This window comes from Mus musculus, chromosome 9, assembly GCF_000001635.26.
Source record: "Mus musculus strain C57BL/6J chromosome 9, GRCm38.p6 C57BL/6J".
Classification (NCBI taxonomy): Eukaryota; Metazoa; Chordata; class Mammalia; order Rodentia; family Muridae; genus Mus; species Mus musculus.
The window spans coordinates 90,240,895-90,255,878 of NC_000075.6; the positions used below are offsets into that span (position 1 = coordinate 90,240,895).

General features: G+C 46.3%; 1 protein-coding gene across 3 annotated transcripts in view; it reads right to left on the bottom strand.

Moving 5' to 3' along the window:
- The window catches only part of Tbc1d2b (TBC1 domain family, member 2B), a 68,726-nt gene that overhangs the window by 38,848 nt on the left and 14,894 nt on the right, over nucleotides 1-14,984 (bottom strand). For 2 of the 3 annotated variants that reach the window (XR_001778980.2, NM_194334.2), the window contains exons 2-3: nucleotides 8,897-9,050; nucleotides 116-284 (exon numbers count right to left, since the gene is read on the bottom strand). Coding sequence is in view for 2 of the 3 variants with exons in the window: in NM_194334.2 (NP_919315.2) it covers nucleotides 116-284; nucleotides 8,897-9,050 (323 nt within the window). In the remaining variant the exon portion in view is untranslated. Of the gene's footprint in view, nucleotides 1-115; nucleotides 285-8,896; nucleotides 9,051-9,588; nucleotides 9,678-14,984 lie in introns of those variants that run through there. The other variant, XM_011242794.3, reaches the window with a different exon arrangement.

Below are 14,984 nucleotides of genomic sequence, written 5' to 3' on the forward strand. Positions count from 1 at the left end.
CTTCATAAATGTAAAGTGGCTGTATAATGTCACATACAAACATATAACCCACATTATAACTCATTATCAGAGAGAATCCATCTTCACCAGCACCTGCTACTTCCCACAGACTCACTTGAGCTCATTTCCCCACTGCTTCAGAGAGTAAAAGTTGATGGGATTCGGATGCCCGGGAGCTGGCTGATGAGCAGCCCGGTCTCCCACCAGCTCTCCAGGGGCAGCTTCCACAGCGAGCACAGTTCTGGCTTTTTCTGCAGAAGGATTTGGGTGCTGGGAAATTATATCTGAAAGAAAGGTAAATAATTGTCAGTTAACCCAAACTTTCACAGGAAACCTGTCAACCCAGATAAAACACTGGCTTGGTATACATAAAAATATCAGCCACATGTGTAAGAGCACATTTTGATGTCTACTATATAAAAAAGAACTGGTCCTTGAGTAGCTTTTGTGCTCATGAGCTCTCTTCATCTAAAGCAGAGCCATGCCTCTCCGAGTAGGGTTATGTGCTTCAAGGAGACCACACATCGACTCTGCTGGTTCAGGCAGAGAAAAGGCTAGACTTTCCCTCTAGTCTTGTAGATCAGCAACTGTGTGATAAGGAATCATCTCCAGGATTAAGCTGCGATTTGAACGCAGTAAAGCAAGGATCAGCTTTGTATGCTCTTCATTTCTCCTAGGAAACGGAAAGATTAGACATAAGCATGTTTTCTAGCATCCATAAACGGTGACAGTGAGGAAATACGGTTTCTCACAGTACAGGAGCCCAGCAAACTCACAGGCAAAAGATTTTCTTCAAAATGTAAGCGTTGGCTCAGTAATTAACAGCACTGGATGCTCTTGGCACCTACGTGTCGGTTCGCATCCATCTAGAACTCAGGGCCAGGGGATGCGATGCCCTCGTCTGGCCTCCAAGAGTACTGCAGTCATCTGGAGCACTTATCAATGTACCACACACATTCAGCCAAACATTCATACACACAAATAAAATAAACTCTCCTTTAAAAAAAAGTAACCTCTGGGAATATATTCCAGCTTGAAATAATGTGATGCCCAAGATTTCCTTTAAAATAACAATATTTATAGCTTAAATAATATTTGTTTCAAATAACATGTTAAATTGTTTCAAAACTAGAAAGGCAGGTAGTGGTAGGAAATAAAAATGTCATATTACAAGTAGTAACTGATGAAGCCATCTAATGAACATTTTGCATCATGTTTAAAGAAACAACTCTGACAATCCAAATATTTTGTCTTTTTCTCAGTTGGCAATGTTCTGAGAACAAGTAATGTTTGTAAACAGAGCTTCATGTTATTTGATAATAATCAACTTTATCTACATGTCTTTTAAATAAAGTATTCACAATATTAATGTGAAAACACAATTAGAATAGAACTGCTAACCTCTGACAGCCAAGAAGAAAATTAATTTCTAATAGGTCAGGCATACCCCAGGGCTGGTCTCCACAAAAGACTAGTCAAGCCAGCAGTGCCCAAGAACCTGAGGCAGTAATGACTCCTGGCGACAGATGTCCTAGCTGGGGATGCCCTCTCACTTTGCAGGCAGCTCACCAACCTGACTTCCATGTCAGTGGGAAAGACTCCAAGAATGCCCTGGGAAAGCACTGGATCGTGACAGGACACAGCTCGGGGACACGCTGTCAGTCCTAAGCACTAGGAACGGAGGAGTAGCACCAACGGCACAGAGCTCCTACCCTAAAGGAGAATTCTTTCAGGAAGGCCAGGAACCAGTCACCACAGAACACAGAAAGTCCTGGTAGCCAGACCCCTGCTCTATGTTCGTGGGTTCCAGAAACAGCCTGGGAAACCACTGGATGGAGAGAAGGGTAAACATAGTGGTTGCTCTCTTCACTGAAATGTTGGGGTCCCCTTTGAGATTTCATTTGGAAGGGGGGATCTCATAAGCAAAAGGAAACAAAAATACAGACACCACCAATTCAGCCCAATCTCTCGATGCTGTGTCAGAACACTGAAACCCTGAGCCAGGCATAAGAGTCACCGCCCTTGGCAGTAACTCACACGGCTAGGAAGCAGAGAAGACTGCTCAGAACCTGACAGCCAGAATACAGCCATCACTCACCATCTGTGAGTACTCGGGCCAGCCCACAGGCACACTGAGATCTACTCTCTACTTCAGAGAAAGGCCGCGCTGTTCCACACACTTCCTGAAGGCTGGTCTCTTGCAGACCCAGCTTGAGTAAGAGCATGGCAGTTCTAAGCTTGGCCAGGAAATGAGCCCCAACTGTACCCATTGCTACACAGTCGGTGCAGTGCTCTTTCCTGTGTGGGCTGGCAGCAAGGTTGGAAGGCCACTCAAGAGCAGGGGGTGTCACTATCAGATGTAGCAAGCTACCTATTACCATAAAAACTCATAGTCCACCCAGGAAAGACTTTAGAGAAGCTGGAGGGTGTGGGTCAGAAAGAGTCTTCAGCGAGACCATGGGAGACCACACTGCAGAGATGATTTCTATTGTGGTCTTGAGTAGAAATGACCTTTAGAAGTCACAACTTTGTTTGAAAAAGAAGCAGCTTCCTAGCTGAGTTTGTTTGCCTGCCTGCCTGCCTGCCCGCCCGCCTGCCCATCCATCCATCCATCCATCCATCCATCCATCCATCCATCCATCCCCCCCCTCTCTCTATCTATCTATCTGTGTTTACTATCAATCAATCAATCAATCAATCAATCAATCAATCAATCTACCTACCTACCTACCTACCTACCTACCTACCTACCTACCTACCTATCTGTGTTTGAGTACTTTCTGTCTTTCTGTCTGTCTGACTGCCTGCCTGTCTGAGTACTTTGTCCACATATGTATGTTTACTACGTACATGCCTGATACCCATGGAGGTTAGAAAAGGGTGTCAGATCCCTTGGAACTGAAATTATGGATGGCTGTGAACCATCATGTGGGTCCTAGGAACTGAACTCAGATCCTCTGGAAGAGCAGCAAGTGTTCTTAACCACTGAGCCATCTCTGCAGCCCTGAGTATATTCTTATGGTTATTACAGTGTCAGTTTGGCTTTGCTAGAAACCTCAGCAGACAGCAAGTGCATGCATGCTCCAGAGAAGTCCCATGGGAAAGATCACTGAGCCATCCGCCCCACTCCAGCACTGGGGAGCAAGGAGCTGGCATGAGCTTAGTAGGCAGGGGAGGATCAGGTATACTTCATCAGGATTAGGCTCTGGTGCTTGCTAGGCTGGTACTCCACCACAGAGCCACAATCCCAGCCTTCAAAAGGCTTTTAAAATCAAACTGAGTTTCAATCTAGATTGTGTAGGAGTGAATAGTCAGAAGGAATAGGGATATCTTCATGAATCTATAATTCCCATAGAGACAAGAAGCCACAGGGTTCTGAGAGCCCCTAGGGTGGACCAGCCTATGCACCTAAATTAAGGCTCGCCTATCTGTCCATGATCCCCACCAAGAACACAGCCTGAGACCTGATTCGCTAATAGCATAGTTAACACTTAACTGCAGAAAGACTCAAATGAAATGGGTAACATGGCTGGCTGAATGGCTAATCGTAGGAAATTGCTACGTGGCAAGAATGGCTTCCTGTGGGTTGAGGAAATGATGCAGGAGGTGGCTGAGGTCTCCACAGTTCTCACTGGGTTCACACTCATGGCTCCTCCTGACCTCCCTCTTTCCTGCCATTTCCTGGTAAGTTCCCTGAATTACATCAGACTCATCTTCGTCTCTTCTCTCCCATTCCTCCCTGCTCTTCAGCAATCTCAGCCTCAGCTGCCATCTCTAGTCAGCCTCTAGGGGCCAAACCCCGGCCAGTTCTGGGCAGTTTCCCTTCAGAGGATTCTTCACACATCTCTACTATGTCCTCTTGACCACAGCCTGACTTCCACAGAACCTCACTCTGAGAACATCTTGTTTCCTAAAGAGGATGCTGAGATGCAGGGAGTTACGGTGATACAAGCCTCTCAGAGACAACACTGCTGATTACCATGGCGCATATGTGAAACACCGAATGGTATCGAGTAGTACTTCACAAGCAGGGTAACACAGACACACGAGTGTGATCGTTGCACAAGACTGTGGCACCAGAGGGTGACGAGTGACTGTGGTGCTAGAGCCAGCTCTGTGCTCCGCCCACATGCCTCCCTGCAGCCCTAAGGCCTAGGGCAGTGGTTCTCAACCTGTGGGTCGAAACCCCTTTGGTGGTGGTGGGGGTCAATTGACCCTTTCACAGGGGTTGCATATCAGATACCCTGCATATCAGATATTTACATTATGATTCAGAATAGTAGCAAAATTACAGTTATGGAGTAGCTAAGAAAATAACTTTAGGGCTGGGGTCACCACAACACATGGCAGTGTATTTAAGGGTCACACCATTAGGAAGGTTGAAGACCACTGGCCTCGAAGGACCTCTGCCTATGCCACTGAATCCCTGCTCTCATACAGAACTGCAGAAGGTGTGACAGTTACAGGAGGTGATGCAGAGGAAATGTGTGGTCACCGCGAGCTGTTTTCACAATACCGTCTTCTTAAGAAACACCATTCACATGCAGGCAATCAGCCCACTACCACCCTAGCTTGAGATAGTCTCCTGCCCCTGGACTAACTCACACGGCAGGAAGCAGAGAGGACAGGGTGATAACTACCTTTACATGCCTGACTCTCGGGAAGCCTCACCAACAGCCAGGACTTACTATCTCTGCTCTTTCTCTAAAGGCCTTGTGGAGAACAAAAGTGAACAAGTGGACTAGACATCCACCCTGAATTCACTTTCAGTGTGGATTCTCAAATACTATGAGAACCTGCAGGCACACCCTTGTTTCTTAGTGGATATGAAGGTCTCTATATGTAGGCAGTTGGTTTGTATCTTTCCATGTAATAATCTGAAGCTAGGTCCTTGTCCAACCCAATCCAGCAGACAATGGGAAATGGTGTTTGAGAGGCCAAGCTGTGAAGGGATAACAGACAAAACACAAAGAGGCACAAAGTCACCCCACTCTCTGATGCCTGACTGAAAAACTGAAAAAGCATACGGGTGACAGTCTCTTACTCTAAAGGCACGAAATACTACAGGAGCATATGCAGTCACGTGACAGTGCCCGCCCACTACCAGCTATTCAGCCCAGCTTAAGAGTAAGGCTCTGATGGCCATGCGCTCAGCTCCCCTTATTCCCTTCTAGATATCTGCTGTGGCCAGAAGGAACTGCCATGGGGGAGTCACTGCTAAGGAGAAGCTGAAGGTTTCTGTGAAGGCATCCTCTTGTGACATGAGGGCCACCCCAGAGACAGCAAGCGCGAATCAGAATGCTAGTCCTAAGAATGGGACAATGGACGTGGCCAAGGAGTCAGTGCTAGAGCTTTGAACTGCCCATGAGTGAGAAAAATAATGTTGTTTTTGTTAATCCAGCTTCCTATCTAATGTAGTGAAACACAATCCTCACCCATTCAAAATCACATTATCAGGTGAGTGAGTGAAGGAGTGCGTGCGTGCATGTGTGCGTGCGTGCGTGCGTGTGCGTGTATCTCTACCCTTAGCAATGGGTTTTCCCTTTCAATCCTTGTGATGTGGAGGGTGGACACACTTTGTTTTCACGGCACAGTGTGCACTCCTGTAGTAGTGGATAAGTGACCTGCTCAGAGCCCGACAATCAGTAAACTTCAGAGTCAAGACTTGGAGCCAGGTCCACAAGTCTCCGACAGAATCACCTTCTGAGTCAGAACTTGGCTTTCCCTGCACCTGCATCTTTCTCTCTCCACCCTGACTTCAGGTGCCTGGAGGGTCATGAATGGGTGGACACACCGGCTATAAATGCACATGTTTGGCAGGGAGAGATGACTGGGCGACCAGGAGTCAAAAGCATGTTTTAGTTTTCATGCAAACCAGTGCTAAGAAAAAACGGTCATCTTTCAGTAAGCTAGTCTTGAGCCCAGTTGGGCTAAAGCGGGCGGTAACTAGAGCACAGCTACAAACAATTACAGGACACTACTACAGAACCACAATATTTATCTTTTAACCAGTTCCTCCCCACTGAGGATGAAATGAAAGGGTCTGAAATGCAGACTTCTCTTTAGCAAACAGTTTATGTGCGCAATCCATTGTGTATATGCCATGTGTGTCCTGCTGCTCCCAGAGACCAGAAGTGGGCGTGGATCTCACAGAACTAGATTGCAGGCAGTTGGGAGCCAACTTACATGGGTGCTGGGAACCACACCGAGATCCTCTGAAAGAGCAACAAGCATTCCGAACTTCTGAGCCATCTTGATAGTCCCTGGTCTTCTTGACTTTCTACTTCAGAATTTTACATTTTCTGCCTTTAGATAAAGATCTCAAATGTTAAGGCCAGCCAGCAAGCTCTCCCAGCCCATTCCAGGATTGGCTTGGCAGGCCCTAAGCATCGTGTCCTTAGAGAGGCCCCCGACAACGCCAACGCTGAGCTCAGCCCACGCAAGGGCCCAGGCTGCCCTGCATTTGCCCTGACACTTCTTGCTTTTCTCTGCACAAACATTCTGGCTGACAGGAACACTTGAGGGGAGAAACTGGCAACGACTTCAGGCACCTGCTGAACGAGCAAACAGCACAGCACAAACTCTAAGCACCCAGAGCTGGGATCCCCAAACCAGAGAAGGAGCAGATGACTCCTCTCCCTCCCCCCACCTAACCTCGGTTTTGCAAGGAGGCAGGACAGACATGACAGAGGGAAGCCACCTTTCAGCAGCACACCCGAGTCCTTGCTGGAGAGGACTGAAGCCACTAGCACGGAGGCTGGCCATGCCCTCCAGTTTCTTCCTCAGGTTCTGAGTGACCCTGAGACTGAGGGAGAGCTTCTAGTCACAGAAACAATGCTAATGGTGCCCTTTGAATACCTCAGTTGATGGGCTGGGAGAACAGGCAGGAAGATTAGGATTTCAAGGTTTTCTTCAGCTACAAAGTGAGTTTGAGGCCAGCCTGGACTACAAGACTCTGTCTCAAAAAAACCAAATAAACAAACAAACAAACAAAAAAAACCCCAAAAAACAAATTTTAAAAAAAGGGTGCAGTTCAGCTGCTGGAGTGCTTGCCTACTACACTCCAGTAACCCATAAATCAATGTAGTGGTGCAAACATGTAATCTAGCAAGGGGAGGTTAAGGCAGGGTGATCAGGAGTTCAAGGCTAGCCTAGAACAATGAAAATAAAAATTAATTAATAAATAAAATAAAATAAAAAACCAAACAAACTAAGGCTTGGGCAGCAGGAAGCCACGTGCACTTGAATATAAAGGGTGCCCTTCCACTCTGAGGAGAACTGGAATACTAAGACTCCATGACAAGGGCTCCTAGAAAAACATCCACAGGTACAGACAGACACAGTGTCTTCTCACTGACTAGATAGACAGTCTGCTAAAAACAAAACGGAACAAAACACCACCACTACCACCACCACCACCACTACCACCACCACCACCACCACCCACCCCCAACCAGGAAAGCCAGGCTGGCAAATTCGAGAGCCTAAGATGGCGATTCCAGAAGAAAGCAGCAGCTCTGTGCTCAGAATTCAGACGGCACTGCTCTTGCGCTGCCGAGCAGAGCGTCCACAGCTTTTCACAGGAGTGCTAGAACAAACCCTGTACTGGTTTTCAATTTGAATGTGTACTCCTTTGCAGTGTTAGCACAGGCCTGCACAGTGTCACACAGCTTTAACCCCAGCACTGCAGAGGAAGAGGTAGGCGGATCTCTATGTGTTTAAGGTCACCTTGGTCTACACAGTGAGTTACAGGCTAACCATGGCTGCATAATGAGACTCTTAACTCAAAAGAAGTAACTAAGAACACAAATACAAGGCTGTCAAGATATCTCAGTGGGCAAACGTGCTTGCTGCTGAGGCTGATGAAATCTCTGGGACCCATACGGCAGGGAGAGAAAAGGGACACATGAAAGTTGTTCTCTGACCCCCACGTGCTCACGGTAGCACAAACGGGCATAGCCACATGTGTGCACATATGCATGCACCGTGCGCACACAAATATAATTAGTTAAAAAGATTTATTTATTTTATGTATATGAGTACACTGTAGCTGTCTTCAGACACACCAGAAGAGGGCATAGGATCCCATTATGATTGTGAGCTACCGTGTGGATGCTGGGAATTGAACTCAGGACCGCTGAAAGAGCAGTCAGTGCTCTTAACCACTGAGTTATCTCTCCAGCCCCCACAAATATAATTTTAAAATTATTTTTAAATTGCTAATAAGATGCCCTGGCCATTTTAGCATTCACTTCAGGGCTTAGGAGCTCCGGGCTTGTCCTAACAAGCTATCAGGAAGGAGACACAAAACCAAGCCTCACCCTATAGCCTCTGTAGGGGTAAAGATAGGTTAGAAAGATGGTTTGCACATAACTGACTCATTCTTTCTAGAGGGTGCAATACAATCAAGAATCTTGAGATCTTGGGGTTTAAATTTTGCTTTTCAAGTACAAAAGCACATTCTCTCGGCTGTAAAAGGCCAGGACTTGCTAGGACAATGACAATGACAATGACATGGACCTGCATAAACCAGAACCAGTGCCTGGCTTTTCAGCCTTCCTAAGAGTACCAGAGGATAAGCAGCAAGAGGCTGTGCAATTCCTCTCCTGGCACATTCAGATGCAAGCCTTCCGGAAGCTGGCCCAAGCACGAATGCATAGGTGAGAGCACTCCATCTTTAATTATGGCAGAAAGTGGGCTAGCCTCATAGCCCTCTGCACCAGCCTTGCCCAGTATTGGCTGTGTCCCTGAGCTCTTGGCACTGTGGACTGCAGACTGTCATTATTGCCATTCTGCATTCCTTTTCACTCACTGCTGATCTGAGTTGCTGTGTCAAATGTCTACCCAGAAAGAGCAGGTCCATACCTGCCACCAGGGCCTCCCACCTCTGTCTTACCTGTGGTATCTCTGGCCACAAGGCCCTTGGGAAAATCCCCTGGAGTCGGGGAAGTCCTGCTGTCCCACTTCATCATGTCAAGGCTGTTGCAATATTCCCATCTTTTCTGCTGAAGCTCCTGTAGCCAGTAAGTCATGAGCTCACGATTAGGAGCCTAGAACGAGGGGAGGGGGACCTTGTTAGAACCACCAGTAGCATAAAGAGCTAAAAATCCCCATGTTTAAACTGTACACAGGAAGAGAGCAGCATTAAGAAGAGAGCACCTTGGCTGCCCAAGAGAACATAATGGGAAGACTCTCCTGGAGTGAACCAGCCACATACTTCAGATACGGAACGAAGAAACGAAGTTGAACAGAGCTGAAGCACTCTTCCTGCTGTCTACACTTTATACTGCTGAGCCAGTCTGCTGAGGGAGACAAGCCATCAGCAGTTCTGCCCAGATGTGAACCCTAAGAGGTACAGCACCAACCTGTAAGGCACGCTATGCTTACTGGTGCAATGTTGGTATGGTTGTGGTGGGCACAGCCACCTACCTTTTGTTAGGGTTTGAGGCCTGCTCCACAGGGTTGGAGAAACCTGTGCCTAGTACTATAAACCTAGTCAGGAGCCCCTGGCTGAGGTACTCATAGGCCTAGAACGGAACCTACTACTGTTGTTTTGTAAAACTGCCTCCCAAACACTCAGACACACACCTGCAGATTAGTGCTGTTCTCAGCCTTGCTCAGAGAACCTTCTCAGAGCTGTGAGTGGCAGTTAGTGAGGGAGCATAACTGGTCAAAATATCAAGAGTTAGCGAGGGCAGCGTTATCAGCCCTAACCAGGACGTCTGTGTCACCCTCTGGCTCAGACAGTATCCTATTTTGAAGAGGGAGTGGAAAGATTAGGTTGGTGGTAGTCACTCACAGTTTTTAAGGCAGGGTTTTCTATGTAGCCCAGGCTGGTTCTGAACTTACTATGACCATATTGTCCCAGCCTTGTAAATTTTGAGATTACATGTATGTCCTCTGTACTTAGCTCAGAAATGGTTACTATTTCATTTTGTAGTACCGAGGATCAGAAAAAGTATACAGCAATGACAACTTTCATAAACTGTGGTGGGCATACACAGTGATCCAACTTCTTTAAGAACAGCTTGGCAGTTCTGCGTGAAGTTAAATGTACAGTTACCAAGTGACAACAAAACCTCACTTCTCACACATGCCCAAGAGGAATAAAACTATGCACACGAAAGCTCATACGTGAACATTTATAGAGGCTTTGTTCCCAGCTGCCAAAAACTGCCAACAACCCAAAATACACATCAGCTGGCAGACGGGTAAACAGACTGGCAATCCGCATAACGAAAGGAGCAAAGTACGGACTCACAGAACATATGACTTTTATTGCATTCTGCTCAGTGAAGGAAGCTGGGACATAAAGGTCACAGTGTATCTTCAAACAACCAAAAGTGCCGAATGTACAAGAACAGCAACAATGTGGGGTTTCTAGGTTTGATGGTGAAAGAGGAACTGACAACCAGGGGCAAACACAGAGAAACAGGGCTCATAGAGTTAGTTATTCCTGTATCACAACCACTGTGGCAGTCATGATTCTACACACTGGTCCAAACCCACAGATTTCAGCCTGTAATATACGTACATTAAAAAAAAAAGTCAACCAAGGGCTGAGGGGATGGCTCAGTGGGCAAGAATTCTTGCTGCACTAACGTGATAACCGGATCTCATGTAAAAAGACAGGCATGGTCACTTATGACTGCCTGTAACCCCAGCATGGTGAGGGTGGGGTTGGGATAATCAGGAGGGCTTGCTGGCTACCGGTCTAGTCAGTAAGAGACCTATCTTCTTAAGTGAATCGGTAGAATGTGATGGAGTAGGGCATTCAATGTCCCCCTGCAGTAAGACACAAGGATAGGAGCCCATAAACACCATGTGCGCATACTATACAGACTACCCATATATGCAAGTGCATATACAATCAACCAAAATATATGGGAACCAAATTATTAACAAAGCTGCAAAGAAGACAATGTTGGTCTCATAGTTGCAGGCCATCCCATGCAAAAGAAAAAATGCTAAGTCACAATGTGGGGACTTTGTCAATGCTGGCATATGGAGTACTGTCAGGCACAGTGCTTCCCAGGTCACAGGGCATGCATGTCTGAGAGTAAGTAAGAGGCCTAAAGGCCAAGCTGTTACTCTCCAGAGCAACCTCCAGGCTGCAGGGCTCTAGCCTGGGCTCTCTGCACCCCTGGCCCAAGGTAAAGAAAACTGTGGACTTAGGATCTCTGAGCAGTTAGGGGCAGTTCTTCCCACTATCAGCCAAGCACTGCTTCCACTCACTCATGCCACAGCTTCCACTGAGCACCTGGGAACTGGAGTCCTGTCCATTAGGAGGAAAAGAAAGCCACTCAGTTGTTTCTACAAAAAGGTGGGAGCTGAGAGAAAGGGCACCAGGTGAGGCAACAGCTCTGGAAGAAGGACCCCTGGCCATGCAGATGAAGCGAGGGGAAAGGAAGTCGAAGATTAGGGCCGACCACTGCAAGGCTTGAAAGCCTCTGAATATAGCATCTTAGACAAGGCAACTTGGGAAGAAAGCTCTTATTTCAGCTTACAAGTCCTGATCACAATCCATCACCGAGGAAAGCCAGGGCAGGAACCTGGAGGTAGGGATGAAGCAGAGGCCCTGGGAGGGTACTATTACAGCCTTCTCCCCATGGGTTGCCCAGCCTGCTTTCTAATAGAACTAAGAACTGCTGGCCCGGGGGTGGTCTATCAGGCACAAAAAACTGGGTTTGAGTTTCAAAAAGAAATCTACAAATCATGGCCAAGGAAGATGGTTCAGGGGTAAAAACACTTGTTGTGTTAGCAAGAGGGCCAGTGTGTGACTCTCCAGAATCCACGTGAGACCCATGTAAAAAGTGTGGCAGCTGCTTGTAATCCCAGCATTCAGGAGACAGAGACCACATCCTTTCCCAGAGAGAGCTGGGTTGCAGGGCTAGGTGCAATCTGTGAGCTCAGGTTACTGGGCCTCAGTAAACAAAAGAAGAGTGATCAAGAGAGACATCTGATTCAACCCTGAGTCTCCACGTGCTCCCATGTGTGAACCTTCACACCTGTGAATGTGCACACATACATGTATTTACACACGTATTCACAGAAATCTAGGAGTGAAATGACTACGATGTGTCTGTCTATGTCCACAGGGCTGCTGTCTTCTGTGGTCAGAGAAGCTTTCTGTCTGCAGGGCACAGCAGTAACTGAAAAGACTCTAACCAATGCAAGCACTGAGAATAAATGGCCAAAAAAATGCAAAGCCACACATGGGACATTTACCTTACCCCTTCCAAGGCTCAGGGAATAATGTAAAAGAAGGGCAGAGCCAGAAGAAGGGATGAAGGGCTAGTTACTGTTTTGTTGTTCTCTAAGACAAGCCAAATGTGCCGATCTCACTGGATCTAGGAATTTGGTGTCTTGAACAATGATGAGAGGCAAATATGTGCCTGATTTCTTATGTTCCGTTGTTGCTGCTGTCTCAAGAACACTCAGATTCTCAAATTCAACTGGGCAGTCCCAGTCCAAACCAAACATCTTGGGCAACCACCTTGGCTGTCTCCTCTACAGTTGGATGGAGGTGAGAGGTGAGGCAGATAAAGGCTTTATGGGAACAACTGTAGCATGGTACCCATGTAATGCTTCTAAGAGCCATGATATCAGAGAATGGTGCCTGGCATTCAGTTGAGGAGGAAAATCAGAGAATGGTGACTGGCATGCCTTATTCAGTTGAGGAGGAAAATCAGAGAATGGTGCCTGGCATGCCTCATTCGGTTGAGGAGGAAAATCAGAGAATGGTGCCTGGCATGCCTCATTCGGTTGAGGAGGAACTGTTATTGGCAGCTGCCTAAGAAGTACCATGTGATGCTCCAGCTGCTGCCACAAGTTCTTATACTTAAGCCACCACAGTATTGAATCGAGGAACCCACTCACCCATAGATGAGTCAGGCCCTGGCTTTCTGTTCCTTCTTGAGGACCCTAAGAACTGCCTTTCCTCCAACCCAGACAGCTTTCACCTCGGTGCTCAAAATAATACTACACTAAGTCATTTATTTAATTCCAAGGTTGTTGATTTCAGCAGAAATTTCTTTTTTAAAATAAAGAAATTAGAAGTGTCAAAAGAATTTATTGTCCATTTTATATGTCGACGGCCCAGATACGATGTATATTGTATAACACTTACTGGTCCCTTTGCCTGACTTAGACTTTTATGTCATTAACTATGCAAACCTTTTCAGCAGACCTCTCTTAAGGGCTCACCACGGTAGGACGTATTACTGGGGAGCCTGGCTGAGGACTTAGCAGCAAAGCCAGGGAGCTGGGCTTCACCTGTTAGCGCAGTCTCTGCTTGTGACTGCCTCGCCTCAGCTGTTCACTCGCTGGGACTCCACTCCTCCAGTTGAGAATGCTCACCTATCAGAACTCTGTAATTGGGAGGGCTGGGTTGGGAGCGTGCTTGCCTTGGAAGTACGAGGGACTGAGTTCGATCCCCAAACCCACATTACAAAAAAGAGGAAGGCAAAGGAAAAAGGAAAGTAGCAGCATCAGTAACATACGTTTATAATTCCAGCGCTGGAGAGACACAGCAAAGGGATCCCAGGGGCTGCTGGTTAGATGTCAGCCTACTTTAGGCCTTGTTGGTTAGACGTCAACCTACTTCAGGCCAACAAGAAACCTTGTCTCAAAAACAAACACACACACACAAAAGAGAGAAAGGGGACATAGAAAGCACCCAAGAATAACAGCTAAAATTGTCCTCTGGCCTCTGTATGAATATACACACATACACGCACATCCCTGAATGTGTGGTGCATGTCTCTGTCTCCCCACCCCCACACTTAGTCTGTACATTTATAAACCATAATTCCCTGGTCCATGGCCCCATTCCTAAGAACTGATCCCAAGCCCCCCTAAAGATGAAAAGGAGACAATGGTGCATTAGAGAGAAGCCAGCACCGTGTCCTAGCAGTTAGTCTAAGGGACACAGATCTTAAGAAGACCTAAGTGATTCCTGTCGCGGAGACAGTTCGAAAGCAAACGTTTTCTTCTACCCAGCAGCAAACTATGAGACTCTTGCTCATCAAGATCGACATAAAATGCTGAGCTGGCTGGAGGTGAGACACAAGACAGATCTTTTTCGAATGTTAATCCACTGTTTTCTCAGACTGGCTGCTTTCTGAATGAACGAGTTTTAAAGATTTATTTATTATATGTAAGTACACTGTAGCTGTCTTCAGACACACCAGAGGAGGGCATCAGATCTCATTACAGATGGTTGTGAGCCACCATGTCGTTGCTACGATTTGAACTCAGGACCTCTGGAAGAGCAGTTGGTGCTCTTAACCACTGAGCCATCTCTCCAGCCCATTAAGCAGTTTTAAAGATTAGTAACACACACACACACACACACACACACACACACACACACACCACAGCTATATAACTGAGATATCTTTCATTTCTCCAGACTAAAAAAGTCTGGTCCAAATTCAAAGCTTGGCAAAAAGACCATAAAACGCTTTTGAAGTTCACTCTGAAATAACGGGCATGGAACTGTCCTATCCTAGTCAAGCATATTATAAAGCCACAATAATTAAAGCAAGAATATGTACTGCTAGCAAATCAAAATACAAGGTTAAGTGTATAAATGAGTATTTAAGTAACAATTCAAATCAAACCAGTGGAGAAAGGATTACCTACTGAATAATGGCACTGACAACCAGTCAAACATCTGGAAAAAAATAAAATCACTATGTATTACAACGTATATGAGAAACTTGTCATAGTGGAGAATTACTTCAAAATTGATTCAAGACTTAATATATTAAATACAAATCATTAGATGAACAAGTTAGTGAACTTGCTAAATTAATGAATGGATTAAAATCCACAAAGTTACAAGGAAATGTCTACATAGTTAAGACTGTTTGTCTCTTCTGCCTCTTGGGTTAAGAGACCCTTAGATTTCTATTGCATTTTTTCAGGAGATGAAGGAAGGGCTGGACTTACAGAGCCATGGAGTGGAGAGAGATCAACGG